General features: G+C 41.2%; 3 protein-coding genes and 1 non-coding gene across 5 annotated transcripts; 3 read left to right on the top strand and 1 right to left on the bottom strand.

Moving 5' to 3' along the window:
* Positions 1-732: 732 nt before the first annotated feature.
* On the bottom strand, positions 733-8,911 carry si:ch73-261i21.5 (zona pellucida-like domain-containing protein 1). Its single transcript, XM_054755729.1, has 10 exons — positions 8,821-8,911; positions 6,736-6,962; positions 6,447-6,631; positions 5,340-5,412; positions 4,999-5,096; positions 3,596-3,676; positions 3,137-3,308; positions 2,269-2,386; positions 2,165-2,185; positions 733-866 (listed from the first exon to the last, which is right to left on the bottom strand). The coding sequence occupies exons 1-10, from the start codon at positions 8,909-8,911 to the stop codon at positions 733-735; spliced, it is 1,200 nt and encodes a 399-aa protein (XP_054611704.1).
* Positions 8,912-10,716: 1,805 nt separating this feature from the next.
* LOC129169000 (cytotoxic and regulatory T-cell molecule) lies at positions 10,717-15,332 on the top strand. Of its 2 annotated transcripts, none has more exons than XM_054754917.1 (9): positions 10,717-10,814; positions 11,970-12,110; positions 12,173-12,325; positions 12,408-12,527; positions 12,915-13,070; positions 13,649-13,705; positions 13,941-14,090; positions 14,688-14,771; positions 14,951-15,332. In XM_054754917.1, exons 1-9 carry the CDS (start codon positions 10,769-10,771, stop codon positions 15,145-15,147), a joined length of 1,104 nt encoding a protein of 367 aa, XP_054610892.1. In that variant the 5' UTR covers positions 10,717-10,768; the 3' UTR covers positions 15,148-15,332. The 2 variants fall into 2 exon arrangements, with proteins under 2 accessions (XP_054610892.1, XP_054610891.1); XM_054754916.1 differs by having other exon boundaries at positions 12,155-12,325.
* Positions 15,333-16,417: 1,085 nt separating this feature from the next.
* On the top strand, positions 16,418-20,559 carry hspa8 (heat shock protein 8). Its single transcript, XM_054754914.1, has 9 exons — positions 16,418-16,543; positions 17,608-17,834; positions 18,027-18,232; positions 18,298-18,450; positions 18,522-19,077; positions 19,159-19,361; positions 19,565-19,763; positions 19,844-20,076; positions 20,152-20,559. Exons 2-9 carry the CDS (start codon positions 17,630-17,632, stop codon positions 20,347-20,349), a joined length of 1,953 nt encoding a protein of 650 aa, XP_054610889.1. The 5' UTR covers positions 16,418-16,543; positions 17,608-17,629; the 3' UTR covers positions 20,350-20,559.
* On the top strand, positions 19,402-19,495 carry LOC129169607 (small nucleolar RNA SNORD14). The gene has a single exon (XR_008566452.1). It is a non-coding gene; the product is annotated as a small nucleolar RNA SNORD14 (small nucleolar RNA).
* Positions 20,560-21,056: the final 497 nt, after the last annotated feature.

Genomic DNA, 21,056 nt, shown 5'->3' with positions numbered 1-21,056 from the left:
TCCATGGAAGGACGAGGACATGAGTCCGAATGGGCCCTAAAGTGTGCCTCCATTGCTGAGACGGCCAATTTGAGCTGTGGTGACAGGGTGGTTGGTGCCAGTCATGGCCACAAGCCCCAAACCCAATGGTGGACACCAGAGGTTAAGGGGGGCTGTCAAGCTACTGACCTTCCTTACCGAGGACGCAAATGCAAACATGCCCATCACCAACCTATTTTTTCAACTTCTGTGTGAGAAGTGTGAGCTATTTTGCCAATCAAATTTCTTGATTGTACACAATTATAGTCAAATAATGACGAGAGAGAGATATTAAGTACAACTTTATTTTGTGTAAAATTGTTATTTAAAAAAAAAATCTGATGATCACCAATAAAAACTACAGTACCAATTTAAAAAAATATCAGGAGTGTAAAACACAAAAAAATCTGATACACGTCATGCACACAAGCTAACAATTTCCAAACCAATTCCCACAGGAAAGTTGTCTGTGCGAGTGCATGCTAACACGACGTAGCTCAGTGCTACCCTAAATTATGAGGTAGGATGCACACTCGCCCAGAGGTCACTGGCACAAATAACGCTGCTTTATTAACCTGACGTGAGTTGTCCCATTTTTATTACAGTTTTCCATTTCTTCATTTGTGGGGAAGTTTGGGAAGTGATTCCTCCGGGAGAGCAAAATGGGAAAGGAATGAAAATCCACTCTTTGTCAAAACTATCCCAAGTCTTGGATCACTTTTGGTTAAAATTCATTTTTGACTTCATATGTAAAGTAACAAACACCAAACCGAGGCAGACGACTCCGACAATGGCTGCTACGACCGACACGGCCAGCATGCTGGAATTAACACCAGTCTGGTCAGCATCTGAAAGACAGTTGCAAAGGAAGTACTACAAATGCATCTTATAGACAACATGATGCTTTTTGTGTGTTTGATCACACAAATGGAATAGTTTTTAACTGGATTCTTCCTGTTTGTTGAAGATTTTTCACCTTTAATCCAAAAGGCGTCTTCAATTCTAAAATTTTAGGGTGTGAAGTCTCCACATGTATGACCCGTACATTGGAGAGACCAAGCGACCCTTATACAAACACATGGCACAACGTAGTACAGCAGTTCCTTCGGGTTCACAGTCAGCAGTTCGTTTTCATCTCAAAAAGAAGGGACATTCCTTTGAGGAGGGCAACGTTCAAAGTCTGGATCGGCATGACCGCAGGTTTGAAAGGTGTGTGAAAGAAGCCATCTGTGTCAAACAGAGGAGGATCACCTATCTGCTTACAACGATTTCCCTGACGTATCCCCCCCAAAGACTGTCCAAACTCCAAATTGAAAATGTTTAGCTCGTTCCGAACATTTAGCACTTTACGTAGTTGCTAGGTGCTAGCATATTTTTGCTAGGTATTACCATAGGAATGGTAAGCATTTTAGCCATTCAACACAAAATAAATATCATATACCGCAATGGCATGGTGCAAAATCATCACTTTTGGTACTTAGTGCTACCTTACAAGATGCTAGCACTGTTAGCATTTTAGCCATTGTTTTCATTTTAAATTGCTTAAGGCGTAATATACGGTCACCTTTGATCTGCTTTAGCACTCTCGGTAGCCCACTGAGTGCTATCTTGCTTGGGGCAAGTACGCCAACTGTCGGCATGTTAGCATTTATCCATTCTCATGTTGAATAGCATATACAGTACCTACATGGCATAATGTCAAATCGATACAGATCTGCTTTAGCACTTTCGGTACTTGGTGCTAACCTTGTTAGGTGTTAGCCTGTTAGTATTTCTTGAGTTGTCATCATTTGAAACAACACATTCAGGACCTACGGTGGCACGGTCTGCCTCTTACTTGCCGGTAAGTGCTATATTAGCATTTTATTAGGGTTGCTCCGATCGATCGGCCACCGACCGATATCTGCCGATGGAAAAGCATGTGCCGATCGCCTGTGGCTAGAACTATTGCAGATGCAGCCTTCATTTCTCAACGGATGCAAACCATTCTAACGCCAAAACGTTCAGCTCATTCCTTGCCTCTATTTTTCACATTTTTTTCCCCCGTAATTCCACATTTTCCATCACTAAAGTTCCCACTTTTTGCTGCTGCTTGTTCAAGACATTTCTCAAGCACTCCAGCTCAGCTTCTTTTGGTGTTACTCACCTCCGCCTGCTCCCAGGGAACCTGCCAGAGAAATGCTCCCGTTACTTGCGATGGAAATGAATACGCTAATGTCCGTATGCAACAAGTAGGAATCGCTATCCTACCGTGGTTCAAGCGGGTCGTGATGGGGCCTGAGCTCACAGTGGCGATATCGCTCACTGTGGCGTCCCGGTCCTCTTTGACACTACGGCGCCCCCTCGGGTTGCTGCTGGTGGTGCAGTTCTGCGGGCCAATCGGGATGTTCGTCATTTTAAATGTGTTTCTGGTTGTTTTAAGAAGTTTTCATGAAAATACTTTCATTTGTGTGTAGCGGCGTAGTGGCGTCAGCTGGAAAACCTCACATGCGTTACACCGCAAAAACCGGAATGGCCAAATATCGTCAAAAAGTTTGCCTCGGTTTCTGTACATTTTCCGGTGACCAAACAAATGGTGCCCGTCTTTATGTATTTTTACCACACAACATCCTTGTTAGCGGCCCATTAGCTTGCTAACACATGGAAACAGGAACCGGAAGTCGGCTCCTCGCCCGTTTATGGTGTCATCAGCGGCTAACTGTAGTTCTTTGCTAACTAACACAGTTAGTACCAGCCAGTATTTTGATAAAGAAGGTAAGAAACACGACGGAATTCAAGAAGTAACTCAGGACAAAACACGACGGTAGTGTGGATCGCGCTGCCACATCGTGTCTTTGTCAATAATCACGTCTTCAGTGAAGGTTCATTTATCCCTTTCATTTGTCACTTATATGTATCGATATGCATTTTCTGCATGTAAAATTATAATTGTACACCTATAAAAATGTGTCTTGTGTTAACATTTTTGGCTTTCTGGAAAGCATTTACATTTTTGTATGGGAAAAATGGACTCGGTTAGCGTACGTGTCGGTTCGACTCGGACCTTCTGGAAGGGACTAATGACGCTAACCAAGGCTCCACGGTATGTGGTGGTGTTGCGCTTGCGATGGAGACTGACCTGAATGAGGTTAGAGCAGACGGTCGCCGCACAGAGTCGGGTGACACAGTGAACGTAGAAGGTGGAGACACTCGTGTTAATATGCTGGACAAAGCGGAACGCTTCGAAGGAGAAGCGAGCTTCCTGAGCCTCTCCGTTTATGTCCATTATGGTCTGGGCGTCATGGTTACACCTTGAACACAACAAAAAAAAATGTTTTTCTTCATACGACAAAGCACTTTTACTACAAATATTTTGTACTAATTTCATATAATCTGGGTCATTTTGAAAATGCAACACAAACAAAGCGTCGTACAAACAAACATGGTACCCAGAAATGAAGTGCATGTATTCTCATACAGTACATGTACACTCATACAGTACATGTGTACTCATACAGTACATGTGTACTCATACAGTATGTAATGTAATACTTGTATGTCACGGCAGAAAGGCCAAATGTTTCGGGTCATGGCTCACCCAACAAAGAGGTCGTGAAACACTGTATTCATAGGAAAAGGCGACACTGTAGCGTAGCATCGGTCCAGCAGCACATTCAGTCTGTGAAGAGAAGTTTCTTGCGTCAAATTACAAAAGTCATTTGCTATTTCCTATGTGACGTAATTTGTGTTTAAGCTAGAGCTGCAGGAAGTGTACAACAGAGGTCATACGGTGCATCCAGCCCCGCTCACACCGGGGATCGAACCCAAATTACTTTACAGACCGCTCGGTCTACCCCAATGTAATTGTTCAAAGGTTGTAGCATTGAAACTGGGATCAAATACATTATTGGTAATTAGGGGTGGAACAGTACTCACTGTTCCGTATCGAACCGTTCAGTACACATGAGTACCGAACCGTGACCCCTGTATCGAACAAGACGCAGTTTCATATTTATTTTATCAACTTCTGACGCCACTGTGTGCCGAAAGCTCGGTGTATCTGCGATCAACTACTCTGGCTTAGGTTGCACTGTCGAGCACAGAGTGCTGAAAATGTCGTAAAAATGTGAAAAATGTTGGCAGATTAAATATAAAATTCTAACCAAAAAAGGCAAAGTAATCGTAATCAAAGTAGTCGTTTTTTTGTGTCGAAAAAATATCAAACCGTAACACAAACGTATCGAACCAAACCGAACCGTGAGTTTTGTGTATCATTGCACCCCTGTTATTAATAAACATTTAAAAAAATATTCTATTTGTACTATAATCAAAATGTTATGCAGTCGTCCCTCGCTGCTAATTTCGTGGCTTCACTCTATAATTTCCGTTTCAGTTTTCCAAAAGTACGTTAAATAATAAATCATGGTGTTTCGAGGTCGAGTACTGCCTGTTATTGCTCCAAAAATATGCACATTGAAGCAAATTTTACCTATTTATATATATTTTAAAGTGGCTAAATGACCTCAAATACAAACATGAGGCTTTTAGAAGACAAAGAGAATGGCATGTAGTATTCTACACTGGTCACTAGGTGTCAGTAATGCTACTGCAATGCTCAGTGAGACACACAATCACCAGCTGCTATATTGCAGGTTTGGATTATCGCACAAGAGGCACAATAAGCCCTAATAAAAATCCCTAATGCGGCCGTACGCCGTGCAAGCTAAAACACAACACGGACGTCACTTCCTGTCCCTCAGGTCTCGTGGGGAACACATTTATAGCAACACACACGAGCATGAGTCTTATTTATGTCTTAAGTGGCTTTATTGGGATATACCAGTGTAAAGGTGACTACAGGTGTGCTATTCCATGACTAGAGGGCCCTAATAATGTTTTAAAAAAACGTATACAAATTCACTTATCACAGTCAGATCCGGAGCCAGTTAACCGTGATAAGGGAGGGATCACTGGATTTCAGTTGAAATGAGTCGGACCTACTTGTTGGTGAGGTTGGAGGCTTTAATCTGAACGAAAATCCTGCTCTTTAGCTCAAGTCCTCCTGGGGGGATCTGCAACGTGGATGTGTATTGGTTGTCCTTGAAGCAAAAAAACAAAACAAAAAGCGTCATGAGGCAACCAAGTCATTTTTGCAAGTACTGTATATTAAATCTGTTTCATTCTATCAGGGCGCTGCGGCATTTAACCGAAAAGGTTCTGCCTTGAAACCTATGCAGTCTAAAAACATGCACTCCAAACAGCCTGCCATTTTGCAATTTTGATTTGATTCGTCCATATTGTACAAGTTTCAAGTTTGCGAACTTTCAGATCACGCTTCGTACCGAATAGAGCTGCATGCTCAACGTGCTGATGAAACTCCCGTTGCTGTCCTTTACAGACACACTGGCTCCAGACCTGATGCACAAAATAGGAGTCGTCAGCATGCTTTTAAAATGTCCAAAAACAGGTCAAACATGGGTGAACAACACTGTTCAAAGCAGGAATCACGCCACATTTCACTGTCTGTAACGGCGTCTGAAATAGTAATTTATTAGAGAAGCACTCAGAGACACCATAAATATTACAAATATTAGTCCTACATTTATTTTATGCACATATTTCGGTTCCTTGACCGTGGAAACATACCATTAGCAATTGGATTCATAATGATAGCAATATTAGTTCACTAGAAATCACATTTTCCGTAATGGTGGTTTTCTTCTGTATCTAGCTCCGTCACTTTTGAAGATACAACAAATCTGCTGGCACACTCCAGATTACACGTGTCTCGGCGATATACAGTATGATGGTGTTTGTTGCTTAATCTGTTGTGTTCTGTGATGAAAATTCCACCAAATGCCCCCCATTTTTTCATATTCTCGATCATAGTGTCCGGAATTATTCCATTATCTGGATCAGTCGCTGATATTTTGTAGAAACTGTTGGAAACTCGTGCTCTGACCATTTTTTTGCGGCGTTATATGCACAAACGCCGAAAATGGAGTTAAAGAATCCTTTCAAAAAAAATACCCCCGGATCCAGACAGTGATCCGGATCACCCCCAAAATGTGATCACTTCTTCCATACCCCATTTCGGAAAATTCCTGAAAATTTCATCCAAATCCATTCGGGGCTTTTCAAGTTATTTTGAAAACAAGCAAACAGATAAACTGGAAATAACACCATTATTTTTAATGCTGTTACTCCCAGCAGTGTTGGTGACGAAGCAAATTAGTGTAGTATCTAATTATATCCATAATAATTAGTCTAATTACGTATCTAATAATATACGTAACTAATTTCATTCTTAGAATTTATTTATTCTCAAAGTTTTATTCGAAAATGGCCCCCATACCTCACTTGGGACAAATAGAGCCTTGCCTATACAACTAGTAAGAGTTTATAGTCGCAACATACTCAGTTTGTTTTGAAATTCTAAATGCACTCACACACTCATTTGTGTATTGTTGATCAGGTACTGCAGAGGGTAGCGGCAGGAGAACCTGTATATCACCTCTTGGTGGTAGGAAATGGCTCCTGTGCTGGGGTCCTTAGAGCCGACCATGCCTGAGATGTTGATGTACTGGACAGTGGAGAAGTCTGAAAACAGTCCAGTTCCCGCCTCCTGACTGACCTTTCAGGGAAAGGAGATCCTTAATCCGGAGGTCAGTGCCGAGCGAAGACGAGGTTAGCGACATCTACTGTGGGATTGTGGGACGTGAGATTACAATAACCTACTATCAGTGTGCTGGAACATGTTGTGATCGCTTCCTCCGTGATGGAGAAATTGAATTTGACGACGGGTGGGTCCGCTGTCCAGTCAGCGGTGCCTTTGCATTGGTGTTTGGAGTGCTCGGAGTTGAGCGACACCAGTGACTCGTTGTAGCCGTTGAAGTAGATCGGACACAGAAGGATTTGGAGGCTTACCGTCTGAGAGCCGCAGAAAACCTCAATGTCAGAGTCGGCTGCAACGTCAAGATCAGAAAGTTGAACATCTGTCCTTACGGACCTAAAATAACAAAAAACTAAGGCTGTCAAAAATAGCACGTTAACACCGGTAACAAGTTTATTTCGTTAATTACTTTACATTAGTTTAAGGTAATCGACGCGTACGCATCACGGCAAGCGACGCCTCTCTGTTATGACGACAGACGGCGGCACAGTGCCGCTCTCCACAGAGTCGCACAGAGTCTGACGCTCTTTTAGAACTTAATTCTGACCTGAACACACCAACAGCAGTACAATTCCAACACCGTTTATGTACCTCCAACTCACAAACACGCCTCTCGTCCGTTCAGCCTCGGAACGACGCTTCCTCATTGCCACGAGATGCAGCTCACATTAAACATGCAAAAACGATATAGTATTTTTTAAATAAAATAATGGCCTATATTTCCAAAGCTGATATTTACATGAATTTTGATGTAGTTATCGTTGTAGTTGCGTACTGAATCGTTTACCACAAAGAGATTTACATAAAAGTGTGTGATTAATTATGAGTTAACTATGGACGAAATGCAATTAATGGAGTTGAAAAATATTTTAACTGATTGACAGCCCGAATATAAATACTTATAAATGAATGAAAGGGATAAATGAACATTTAAGGTTATTTTTAACTTCACTGAAGACGTGATTCTTGACGCGACTGTTCCCAAAGACATGATGCAGCAGCGAGATCAATACGGACGTCACCTTCCTGTTTTGTCAGGAGGTAATTCTTGAATCCAATACGGTTTCTCACCTTCTTTACCAAAACGCTGGCGCTTGCAACTTTCTTTGGCTCCATTTTGGGTTTTGAAGTGAATTCAAGAATTCAAGAACATTGTGTCTGTAAACAATCACGTCTTCGATGAAGGCAAACGTAACCTTAAATGTTGATTTATTCCTTTCATTTATCGTTTATATGCATTCAGAATTGTTTCATTCATGGAAAACTGTCATTGTTAAACTACAAAAACGTGCTTTGTGTTAACATTTTATCAGCCAACTGCTGATGACATCATAAGTGGGTGACGTAGCTGGCTTCCGGTTCCGGCTGCCATTTTGCTAGCAAGCTAAGGACGTTTTGTGCTAACAACATATTAAGATCAAAGCTGGACTCAGGCAGCGTATTAACCACACGACAAGACGCGCTCCATGTTATACGCTAACCGGGGAATCCACGTAAGCCGGGGCAAAATTGTGGCGGAAATTTGTCGACGTTAACTGAAAAACACGCTAACTGGGAGCGGACGCTAACCGAGGTTCCACCGTATTTAGAGATTGTTATGACTTAGGCTGAATGAGATGTCTTTTCTGCAGCCAAAATGGCCTGTTTTGGGAGAAAAAAAAATGTGACCAAAAATTTGTGACTTTTCGGAGCTATGAATTCTGCATTGCGAATGTGCTGTGAATCTGTTTTTTAATTTTAATAACTAAAGTATACCCTTAACAAGATGATTATTGATATCAAACTTATTGTAGATGATACTTTGTTCGTCCAACAACATTATAAGCATAATAAAAGCACATTATTAACCGTATCCTCTCAAATTCTACTTCTTTTATCACCTGTTTTTTTTTTAAAAGCAGACATACAATCATGGGAGAGAATTTCTCATTAAATTTGAACCTCTCGCAATTTATTTGAACTCCTCTTCTTCTAGGGAGTTGTGATGATTCCACATACATCCTCAACTATTGGTTTTTAAAACAGGGAGGACACCACCGCCCCTGAAACAATTAAATAACAAAACAAAAGTGCTGGTAGAGGAAACTGAGACATGAAAAGGCACCCAAAGGCGAGGGTGGTTGGACGATGCGACGTGTGCTTTCACTCACCTGGACTCCTAAATGTGGATTTTCCGATGCAGGCATGTTGAGCTTTTGTTAGGAGAGATGGAAGTTGGAAAGCAAGAAGAACCAGCCACATTATGCTCAAAAATGCTGTAAAATCATAATCATAATGATCATAATAATTAGTTAAATCCTTATTCTAAGGGTTGAGATTTTTTTTTAAAGCATCTGAACTACAAACTGTATAGAATAATAATTCCAATTAAAGTTCTTCCATACCTTGTAGGATGGCCAAGGGGGGTTTCCTCACCAGTCGGTCTTCTCTGCCTTTGCTGTTGCAATCAGGCACTCTCTCATTTATACTGTCCTCATTTTCAGCTAAAAAGGATTTCATAGGAAGCCGACAGACAAGAAAGGGAAAGGTAAGAGTAATATAAGCTGTGGTGGACCATAACCAGGTCATCTGAGAGTACCGGAACAATAGAAGAACATATGCTGTATACTACAGCCTTAGTGTGGGGGGTGGGATAGCATCCCACGTAACTATGAATACAACATGGAATTTTAGTCCTGGTTTATGTGTTTCCAACATGCTTACATCACTGGTACACAGTTCTGTCCAAAAAGGAGCCCAAAGAAGCGGAGCTAATTGAATCCTGCCGCTTCTCCATCTCTCAGCGTTTCCTGATAGTTTGTTCACATCCTGTGTTGGACATGTCAAACCAGGGCTGTCCAACGTTTCTTTTAATTGGCCCGTGACACATTCTAAAAATTGAATTTAGCAGGCAAATAAATTTAAAAAAAAAACAGTAATTTTACAAGAATATTAGCATAAAGTAAGAAATATCAAAGCAAAAATACGTTATTTTAAAAACGTAATATTACAAGGAACAAGCAATGTTAGAATTTCACGAGGAGAAAGTCAAAATATTATGGGAATAAAGTCACAATTACAAGAAAAGAATTTACAAGAAGAAAGTTGAAAGAGTTGGAGTAAAAAACAACAACAGAAATTGAGAAATTAGTAGCATCTTATTGAAATATTGAATGAAAAAAATCAACTCCACACGTAAGCTCATCTTCAGTCTATTGTTTGTATCTAGTCTCAGGGTTACTGGAGGCGATCTGGAAGTATTTTGAGTTCAGGTGACAATTGTTGAAGGTTTTCTTTGAAAGGGTGTGCCCTGCTCCCCAAGACGACCCATTTTCTTGACAAAGCCAACGGCCGCAGGCAGAATTGGGGCCGATGTGGGAAAAAACGTAGTACGTTCTTGTGCAGAAGAATACAGTCTTTGTTGACCGTCTTCCTTGCAAAAATATGCGAGATATTATGCAACAAGCAGATTAAGTTCTGATGAGGTAACTTGGTCGACATTTTTTACGGTCCCTAGAATCTTTTTTTTTTAATAACGACTTCAAGAAAAACTTTTCTCACTTTTATTCATCAAGATGTTGTCACTCTCAAGCATAGTAGTTAAACATATAAATGTCTAAATGTCGTAGCGCGTTGGAGGGAAATAATAATGTACTGATTGGGTAAATACTCATTACAAGTAGATTTTAGAGTAACTGTTTGCTTTGATGTTTATTGATTGATCATTGCAGCGCCCTGTTGTTTTAACTACAGTATGAATACAACTAAATGTGGTGTTGTTCAGACACACCCCGAGGTAAATAAATTCAATCTTTTGTAGCTTTTGGTTCTGATGATTCCAATAAGTGACACACTTTAACACAGTTAGCGTTAAGTGTATCTCGAAGCATCCTGCAGTTAGCATTTAGCATTATCACCTGCATCTTAAGGTCACGCTGATGTTGGGTGTTGCTTTCTCAAGTGAGGTCATTCGTCACAAGAGCTGGGGAAAATGACACGTTGGTCACCACGGTGGAAACCACACTTCTGTGATGTCACGGAATGCCCCCCACTGTTGCACAAATAGATCGAGCCAAGAGGAAACATGTCAGTGTTCAGCGCTGTGACCGAGTGACAGCAATGGAGGTGATGCTGAAGCTTGACATCTTCATGCTATTAATACAGGGTGAGACCTTTACTATTGATACTGGCATATGGGCTCTTACACAGAAATACTTCAATCAGCGAGGTATTTTATGATATACAGTACTGCAATGTATTTTTTCAGGATTAATACGTGTGGTTGAATTATGCCCATAGAATGTACACAATGCATAATTTGATTATTTGTGGCGTCTGTTTTCCTCACTTTGTTGTTGATATAAACGCTTTTAGGAGTTAAGTGATGATGGTTTTACTCACTTTTGGCATATCGAGACAAGCATTTAAAACAGCTGTCACTCAACCCCCCCGGAAAGAATATGAACAAAAGCCCCCTGTCTATTTAAGAGTCACTTTCTGTACTTTCTCTTTCATAATGAAAGCTCTAACCACATTATTTCCTGTGAGAGGCACAGGGAGGTTGACAGAGCGCTGCCTTCGATCATTATCTAACACCAGTACACTGAAATGTACTGGAGTATTTTTCCATTATACATTTGCGAATGCCGAAAATCCCAGAGTAGCTGATACGCCTATAAAAATCCATTTCGAACACACAGCTCGCTCACACCCCTCCAAACCATCCTGCTGGCTCGACATTGACGTTCTCCTCCCATTTTGGATCAACAGTTGCAATAACCGTGACTGTTGTAATTATTACATTAGATTCAGCTCCTGTAACCTCTCTCTTCAGTTGCCGTTGTTCACTAGCGACGGAGGCTAACAAGCTAAATGCTAAATAGGCAAACCAGGTCAACGCCCTAAATATGCCTGAGTATGCAAGTTTTGAGGCCGGATTGTTACATATAAGTTGGACTTTTGCGTCGCGCAGCACCGGTGGTGCGTTCACAGACCGCCAAATTAAGTGCGAAATCTCAACACTTGATGAAAAAACATTAAAAGGTGAAGCATAAAGACAGATTATATTATATTAATATTATATTATATATTATTATATTATATTAATATTATAATCTGTATTAATATCTGTTATATTAATACAGATTATTTTAACAGTGGTACATGTATGTTGTATGTTTACCTGTATAATCACGTATTTATAGGTTATTAGCAACTATTTTCAGAGGAAAACATTTTAAAATGATTTTTGATGACATGCACAGAGAGCAGTGTTCTAAATAAAGGTGCAGGGAAATCACTCTTGTGTTTGTCAATGCAGTTTCGCTTGCAGTTTGGCAACGAGTGACTGTGAGGAAGGGTCAGACTGTGAGCTTAGCCTGTCCCATCACAAATGCACATAAGCACCATGTGGACTGGAAGAACCCTGCTGGATATGTTATGTTCTTCAATCGCAATAAGGGTAAATATAGCACATTTGACTGTTACTAGTAGTATAACCTACAGGATTTGTTTCAATTTCAGCTTTAAAGGACCCGCGTTACAGCATAAGCAACCTGACCGAGTCGGAATTCACCATCAGTATTTCCAATGTCTCCTTCAAAGACGGGGGCAACTACACATGCTCCCAGTATGGCCGTCACATAATAGAAAAGAAAGTGGAGTTGACAGTGTTAGGTGGGTCTAACAATTGCTATTGTTGTAGCAATTATAACAGGATGTCCTCATAACTTGTCATCTGTTGCTGATCCCCTGGAAGGTGTACCCAAAATGAGAGTAACAAAACACGAAGGGAAATTTGTTGTACGTTGTGCTGCTGAGGGGAACCATTATCCTCCTCAGATTTCTTGGAAAGTGGATTATGGACCTGAATTTCTGGGTAAGTTGACAAAATATTAGGAAACAAATTGTACTCTCGGGACATTGAATCAATCGCAACTGGATTGTTCGGGTTTGGAGATTGATGAGATTGAAACAGTGGCCTCAGAGTACAATGACCTGGATGAAAGAGAATATTCACAGGCAAGATAAATACTAATGTCAGAAATAAAGTTTGCATTGCAAATCCTAAAAATATACAGTGCTTTAAAAGATTGCAGCAAGTTAATTTGATCAAAAAGGCCTCAGCTGCCATCGATTTATGGCATCGCACTGTATCACAAAGGCACACCTTCTTATCCGTAAAAGGAGTCAAAGGCATTCATATTTGTGATGGATCTGGTTTTGAACACCATTAGAAAGTCATAACTCCTGTTTTATTCCACAGGTAATACCCAAGTTGGACATGTGGGTAAAAAGTATGTTTCCATGGATATGGTGCAGTTTCAGTCAGTAGATTCCAGAGTTACAGTGAAATGCATCGTTCGCCATCCCTTTCTGCATTTCCAACAACTGATGGACTTTGTCAAAATTGGCCAAAACTGTAAGTACCTCGCAAGTGTGCTATCATAGGTATGGTTATAAAAAATAGTATTCCAACAAATTGAAAAATATCATACGATATTTTCTACCGCTTATCCTGTTCAGGGTTGAAGGGAGCGGGAAGCTATCATAGCTGACACACTGTTCACACTCCACACCTGTCAACCCTCCCGTCGGCAGCACGGCGGTGGTGTGTTTAGCACATCTGCCTCTGGATTACAATCTCGGCCCAGTCTTCTCTGAGTTGGCACGTTCTCCCCCAGTGATTGTGTGGGTTTTCTTTCTTCGGGTGCTCGGGTTTCCTCCCACAGTCCGAAAGATTCTTTCATGTGAAGTTTCTTACAGACTCTAAATTGCCAGCAGGTGTGAATGCGAGTGAAAGTTATTTATTTGTGCCCTGTCAGATTGGTGACGCCGACCCTTGCCCAAAGTCAGTTGACATTGGCAGCAGCAGGATAAAGGGGTAGAAAATGAACGAATGGCACGGCTACTCAGCATCTATTACGGAAGCCCTAAAACGAAAGAACACTTACATAAAATCACATTTCAGGTCATCTTTTTTCCCACTTGTTTTGGCAGCACCAGGCTCAACCACAACAAAAGATCCAACCGTATGGAATGCAACAAGCATACCAGGTATCACTGTACCATTATTGCATACTATTATTTTGCAATTCTAGCCCGACACCATCTCCTGACATATGGAAACACATCATTCTATTTGGATAGAATGTGATCTTTTTTCATAATTACATAAAGAACAAAAGACCTCTCTGGCGCCCTGTAACAATACAAACAAGTAAGATCACGTCGTTGCAGGGTAAACCGTCTACTTTTTACTGAGCTTACACTGCATTCTTTGTGTTCCTAGTGGACTCCAGTCACCCAGATATGCATACAGGAAATAGACAAACTTCACCATTACTGGTCTTCTTGGTGACGTGCCTAATTCTTGGTCTTCTGGCAGTGGTCGTTTTTTTAGTCCTGAAGTTACGAAGAGCACATGTCCTCTGGGAAAAAGGTAAGTGCTTACGTATTAAATCTACAGAGGCTGTTTTTATTTAGGTAACAGGAACTCTACGCACCTATTTGCGATCTGCTCAAAAACGTTGCAAAAATAATATTTCCTATCTTACTGCGCATTAGTGGTGGGAAACTTTTGACTTGAGTTCTTCTGAACTGAATCGGGTACTCTTTTCACTCGAGTCACCTGCCACAGAGCGCATGTGCAGAAACTCGCTCATGCACAACAAGCTGCATCTTTGTTAACCACCCTTGAGTCAGTCAAACCCATGTCTTCGTCAACCCGTGAGTTAAGTTTTGTCAACCTGAGAATCAGTGAAACTCGAGTATTTGCCGAGCACCCGTGAGTCGGTGAAACTCGAGTCTTCGTCGAGCACCTGTGAGTCTTTGTCTACCTGTGAGTCAGTGAAACGTGAGTCTTTGTCCACGCAGGTTAACGGAGACAAGTACCCGAGAATAACGATTCAGTAAAAAACTGGAATGCTTTAACATCTCGTTCATGACTCGCACATCTCAACTGCGCTTTTTTAAAATTTTTCATTGTTAAATTGTTGTGAAATATATCGAAAGTTAAATTTTGATAATGTTGTCACAGAAAATGAAGACTCAGATCCTTCAGAAGAGAGTGGTAAATCAAAATCAAGACAAGAGGAGGCATCCCAGGGTCAGAATCGAAGAGGTACTCAAGATTTATACCGTATTTATTGGCATTTGTGCTTCCAACCCATTACAATAGTGAACATTTCTTGCTTGTGTTTGCTTTATTAATTGAAGAATGGAATGCTCACTGGCAGCCTTCATCATGTCAAGAAATGTAAGGGCTCAGACTACATATTGAAATTTATCTCACCCTCTCAGGGCTCTTCAGCACAGCTTTTACACAATATGCTGTTGAAAAAACAAACATGCCTTCAAGAGGACCTGCAGTTGAGGTGACTGTTGAGAGAACGGAGCAGGCCTCTTCCCCCCCAGAACACGTTTCGGCCAAATGTGAGGCCTCTTCACTCCCAGAACAGACTTCGGCCCAATGTGACATGAAGGAGACAGAGCTTTAACCATGGCCCACACAGTCGCCTGCTTCAGCAACGGAATCAGCACAGCTTTTGTTATTGACTGATGACAAGTATATTACAGTGTAGTGTATTGTACTGTCCCATGCATAGCGTGTACACTGAAAATAAACACGGGACCCTGCCTTTCACCCACAGTCAGTCAGCCCACATGTGACCCTCAACAGGATAAGCAGTAGAAAACACAGTAATGATGAATTAACATCATAATATGGACCTGAAAGTTCTCAAATAAATTGTTTACATGTTGCAATGTGTTTTTTTGCTAAAACATGCATACTTTGAATATTTCATACTTAATTATGGATATTTGCATTGTATATTTGTCTATAGCAGTTTGGCTGCAGGACCCACCGTCATCGTTCAATGGCAAGCGACACATGCAGACTCAAACATATTTAATGAAAAGAGTGCAGTTTACATTCGAGGTAGTGCAAATTAGCAGCACAAAACAAGCTTAATGAACATTTTCATTCTTTCAGGTTACACATTCAACCTAAAAACTCAAGATTATTTTTGTTTTTTTTTTGCCCAGACAAAGACCCGCGACCCACCGACAATGGGTCTGCAACCCACTTTTGGGTCGTGACCCACCAGGTGAGAATCGCTGGTCTATAGTGCCATCACAACAATTAAAGGCAGAATACATAAACTGGCATAAATTACTAAATTAGTGTCTAAATCAGGGGTGTGGTGTCCAAAGTGTGGCCCATAGGCCATTCATGGCCCAAGGCAAATTCTAAAAATGAACAATGTAAAAAAAAAAACACAAGAAACTACAGCAAAACTTGAAAATCAGCAGTAATTTTACAGGAATAAAGCACATATATTAAAAGAAAAGTCTAATTCTAACAAGAAAAAAGTAGCCATTTTACAAGAATAAACTCGTAACATTATGATGAAAAATAATGTAATTTTAGTAGCGTGGAGATGAAATGTAGACACACACACATATGTGTTATTTTTAAAGGTCATAATATTATGCCAAACACAGTTGTCATTCTTCAAAAGTTAGGTTGGAGAAAAAGTTTTCATACTATGGTAATCAAAATATCATGGGAATAAAGTTATACAAAATGACTTATTGTTTCGCATAATAAGATTGCCCTTAAGGGCCATTGTTTAAAGCCACGCGGTTGTACGTTCGATGACAAAGAACATCACATAGGAAGCGGTCACTCTCATTTTGACGTCACAAGATAGCCATTGGCTGTATGTTGAGGACGCATCGAAAACGTCGCGTCTGATTGGTTGCTTTGCCCATAATATATAACGGCCCGTGCGTAAGTCCTGTCCTTTCCCTTCTTCCGTCAGCTAGGAGAAGCAACCTCTCCAGTTCCTCATCACGACCTTGTAAAATTGTATCAGATTCACTGCTTCGGTAAGTCATGGATGGATGTGAATTCACGGTATTACAGTTTTGTAATGCGTCACAATTCTGCTTGCTTAATGTCACATTTTTGTTCACCTATGTCAAATATGCTTCTATAAATCCGAGTAAATTTCTCAACTCTTGTGTATTGAGTTGTTATATAGAGGGCTGGAAATATGTGTAGTTAAAGACAAATTGACTTAGCATTATCCCCAATATGGGATATAAAGTCTAACCATTACGGAATGAGCAGCGATTAACGGGGTGGGGTGGTGGGGGTGTTTCGAGACATGGAACATTCTCGAACGGAGCCAAGCTAACGACTCACTTCCGTTTTTTACATTAGCGGAATTGGGCCAAAAGTATACCCTTATCGTATCTACAATTGGGGATGAGCCTTTTTTAAAGGATATTTTTGAATGATGCGGGTGCTTTTATTAAGGGCAAACATAGAAGACTTCTACATGTTGCTAAATAGCGCCATGCTAAGAGTGGACAGGGCTTGAGCGGCCTGGTCACCATTTTGTTCCTGGTTCTCATTGTGGATGTGCAATGAAACTTGGTGTAATTTTTCAAAATGGAACGTTATTAGGTACTTTTTAAACCCTTTTAAAAATACATTTTAAGATAGAAAATAGCAGTCAAATATAAGAACATGAATAAGCTTGTGTATTGTTTTAAAAACCTATGCTGACTTGGCAACCCTCCCCTTTCCACCATAAAACTGCCCTATTTTTCCCTGCGCACTCCCGCGTTTTATTGTTTACCGTACTTTTACTTTAATATAAACATTTTCTTAGAAAACCTCTATGGTTCTACCAGAGCAGCACAGCTGCCGGTCCACTTGCAACAGTGGTGCAATATGATCTGTAGCTGGTAAAGTTAAGCCTTCAAAATAAAAGCATTTCCTGTTCCTCCCCCTTCAATTTGTCATTTTTTTTTTCCCCAGACATTTCCCTTATTTTATAATGTAAATGTAGCCAATTCATTTGAGGGCATTGGTAATCGGTTTTCAAACTCTATGAAAGGTGTTAATTTGAAATGATTTAAAATCGTTTGCATTTATTTTACAGGGAAACCACAAGGGAACAAAACATGTCTAAAGGACCAGCAGTTGGTATTGATCTCGGGACCACCTACTCCTGTGTTGGAGTCTTTCAACATGGGAAGGTTGAAATTATTGCCAATGACCAGGGCAACAGAACAACACCGAGCTATGTGGCCTTCACAGATACTGAGAGGCTGATTGGTGATGCAGCTAAGAACCAGGTTGCAATGAATCCAACCAATACAGTCTTTGGTAAGTATGCTTCATTACATTAGGCCTTCACCTGGATCACAACATATAATTTAAGGATACCATACTTAAAGAACAGGTGTATACCATGTCATTTTATTAAACTAACCTTATCAAAACGGTCTTTTCTGTGTACGTGGTTGCTTATAGTGCGCTATAAGTTTTGACTGAGTCCCCCCCCACTTCTTATTACAGATGCCAAGCGATTGATTGGCAGGAGATTTGATGACTCTGTTGTACAGTCTGACATGAAACACTGGCCATTTATTGTGGTTGACGACAACACTCGCCCCAAGGTCCAAGTTGAATACAAGGGTGAAACGAAATCCTTCTACCCAGAGGAGATCTCTTCAATGGTGTTGACAAAGATGAAGGAGATTGCAGAAGCTTATCTTGGAAAAGTAAGGTTTTGTATAACGTAACATTTATTTTGAGTTGAAGCTCATGAGGTTTTTCATCGCAACAGTCTGTCCACAATGCTGTAATTACGGTACCTGCCTACTTCAACGACTCCCAGCGTCAGGCCACAAAGGATGCTGGTACCATCTCTGGTCTCAATGTTTTGCGTATCATCAATGAACCAACTGCAGCTGCTATTGCTTATGGGTTGGACAAAAAAGTAAGTTCTTGGAGGCTGGCTTATGTGTCATACAGTGGGTGGTATGTTTCATTGCTCAATGTTATTTTCAGGTTGGGGCCGAGAGGAATGTGCTCATCTTTGACCTTGGTGGGGGCACCTTCGACGTGTCTATTTTGACGATTGAAGATGGAATCTTTGAGGTCAAGTCGACCGCTGGTGATACTCACCTTGGTGGAGAAGATTTCGACAACCGCATGGTGAACCACTTCATCGCAGAGTTCAAGCGCAAGTACAAGAAAGACATCAGCGACAACAAGAGAGCTGTCCGACGTCTCCGCACAGCGTGCGAGAGGGCGAAGCGCACCCTGTCTTCCAGCACTCAGGCCAGCATTGAAATCGACTCTCTGTACGAGGGAGTTGATTTCTACACCTCCATCACTCGAGCTCGCTTTGAGGAGCTCAACGCTGACCTCTTCCGCGGCACCTTGGACCCAGTGGAGAAATCACTCCGTGACGCCAAAATGGACAAAGGGCTGATTCATGATATTGTCTTGGTTGGTGGCTCTACTCGTATCCCCAAGATCCAAAAGCTGCTCCAGGACTTTTTCAATGGCAAAGAGCTGAACAAGAGCATCAACCCAGATGAAGCTGTTGCCTATGGTGCTGGTAAGTCATCACTTAAATGAGATTCACATTCAATTTTGGGACAGTTTAAGAACTTTTTTTTTTTTTTTTTTATGTTCACAGCTGTCCAGGCTGCCATCCTGTCAGGTGACAAGTCTGAGAATGTTCAGGACTTGCTGCTTCTGGATGTCACCCCTCTTTCTCTGGGCATTGAGACAGCGGGAGGTGTCATGACTGTCCTGATCAAGCGTAACACCACCATTCCTACCAAGCAGACTCAAACCTTCACCACTTACTCGGACAACCAGCCAGGTGTGCTCATTCAGGTCAGTCACTTTTTTTTTAAAGCTAAAATCTTTTCAAATTCCGCCGTGATGATTTTTATTCCAGCCATTCGTAGTTTCCACCAGAGGTTGCAAGACCAAAGATGGGTTTTGTCCTTCCTTGGATGTCTGAGCGAAATGTTGACATTTTTGTAAAAATTAGTTGCGGCAATGCAAACGTGTTAATGGTGCTTTTAAACTCTTAGGTATATGAAGGTGAACGTGCCATGACCAAAGACAATAACTTGTTGGGAAAGTTTGAGCTGACTGGCATCCCTCCAGCCCCTCGTGGTGTGCCTCAGATTGAGGTGACATTCGATATTGATGCTAACGGCATCATGAATGTCTCTGCAGTCGACAAGAGCACGGGCAAAGAGAACAAGATTACCATCACAAATGACAAGGGTATGGCTTTAATATAGGAACACTTCCAATAAGTCACAAAAGCACAGGCTAACATCAGTCCCTCCCCCTCCCTTTTTAAGGACGTCTCAGTAAGGATGATATTGAGCGCATGGTTCGGGAAGCGGAGAAGTACAAGGAGGAGGATGATGTCCAGCGTGACAAGGTGTCCGCTAAGAATGGCCTGGAATCGTACGCTTTCAACATGAAGTCAACAGTGGATGATGAAAAGCTCGCTGGCAAAATTAGTGATGAAGACAAGAAAAATATATTGGACAAATGCAATGAGGTTATCAGCTGGCTTGACAAGAACCAGGTAAGTGCTAATTCTTCAATTGATACTTGCATGAGGATTGCAATGCATGTGACAATTATTTTTATTTTTTTTCAGACTGCTGAGAAGGATGAATATGAGCACCAACAGAAGGAACTGGAGAAGGTGTGCAACCCCATCATCACCAAGCTGTACCAGAGTGCTGGAGGCATGCCAGGTGGTATGCCAGAAGGCATGCCAGGTGGATTCCCTGGTGCCGGTGGTGCTGCCCCTGGTGGTGGATCCTCTGGCCCAACCATTGAGGAAGTTGACTAAACATTCCATCACAAGCAAACTTGCTATGTCTACGAAAAAAGTAGCCCTCTTGTAGCACCATCATGCTAAAGAGTGTAATTGTATTGTTAAAATGGGGTTCAGGTTTGTTTCTTTGTTTGCAACATGAATGACTGAAAGGGAGGCACTGTTTTTTTTTTTTTTTTTAATAATATGCATGTTGATTGCCTTGAATAAAACTTGTAACCCTTACTGGTTGTTTTTAATTGGACTCAATTATAAAATGTAGGACTACTTAATGACATTTCTCCTCAGATAATACTGACAAATGAGACCTCAAACTAATGTTCCACAAAACTGAAAGCTTGGTATGTCTGGATTTGTTTCAAAGTTTAATCAGAAATTTCAAGACAGATGTACCGACAGTCCTCCATTTTGAGGAAAGAGCTACTGTACCTATATGGGTAAAAGTGAGACCTCAAGTAGCTTGACTTTGGGGGGGGACTATGGACACGAACTGATTGTGAAATCATTTTGTTCAATGGAAGACCGGTTAAAACTAGCGACATTTGCAGTAAATGGAAGGATATACTCTGTAAAGTCCGAAGAAGATCCGACAGCGTGTAATTTTATGGCTTGCTGCTTTTGTTTTGAAGGCCTGATTTGACAGGCTACAGGATGTATTACGCCGGTTTTGCCGAGCGGACCGGAAGCTGCTGAACCGGAGAGAAATAATATTTTTTAATGAA

This window comes from Dunckerocampus dactyliophorus, chromosome 16 (genome assembly GCF_027744805.1).
Source record: "Dunckerocampus dactyliophorus isolate RoL2022-P2 chromosome 16, RoL_Ddac_1.1, whole genome shotgun sequence".
In the NCBI taxonomy this organism is placed as follows: Eukaryota; Metazoa; Chordata; class Actinopteri; order Syngnathiformes; family Syngnathidae; genus Dunckerocampus; species Dunckerocampus dactyliophorus.
This window is presented reverse-complemented; position numbering and strand designations above follow the sequence as displayed.

Excerpts from the sequence above, each read along its gene's own strand:
- si:ch73-261i21.5 (XM_054755729.1), bottom strand. The coding sequence starts at position 8,911 with ATGTGGCTGGTTCTTCTTGCTTTCCAACTTCCATCTCTCCTAACAAAA. Across the intron at positions 5,413-6,446 it reads AACAATACACAAATGAGTGT|GTCTGGAGCCAGTGTGTCTG; the intron begins GTGAGTGCATTT and ends TTTGTGCATCAG. Across the intron at positions 2,387-3,136 it reads TCTGCTCTAACCTCATTCAG|AACTGCACCACCAGCAGCAA; the intron begins GTCAGTCTCCAT and ends ATTGGCCCGCAG.
- LOC129169000 (XM_054754916.1), top strand. The coding sequence starts at position 10,769 with ATGGAGGTGATGCTGAAGCTTGACATCTTCATGCTATTAATACAGG. Across the intron at positions 12,111-12,154 it reads GTTCTTCAATCGCAATAAGG|GATTTGTTTCAATTTCAGCT; the intron begins GTAAATATAGCA and ends TATAACCTACAG. Across the intron at positions 13,071-13,648 it reads TGTCAAAATTGGCCAAAACT|CACCAGGCTCAACCACAACA; the intron begins GTAAGTACCTCG and ends TTGTTTTGGCAG.
- hspa8 (XM_054754914.1), top strand. The coding sequence starts at position 17,630 with ATGTCTAAAGGACCAGCAGTTGGTATTGATCTCGGGACCACCTACTCC. Across the intron at positions 17,835-18,026 it reads TCCAACCAATACAGTCTTTG|ATGCCAAGCGATTGATTGGC; the intron begins GTAAGTATGCTT and ends TTCTTATTACAG. Across the intron at positions 20,077-20,151 it reads GCTGGCTTGACAAGAACCAG|ACTGCTGAGAAGGATGAATA; the intron begins GTAAGTGCTAAT and ends ATTTTTTTTCAG.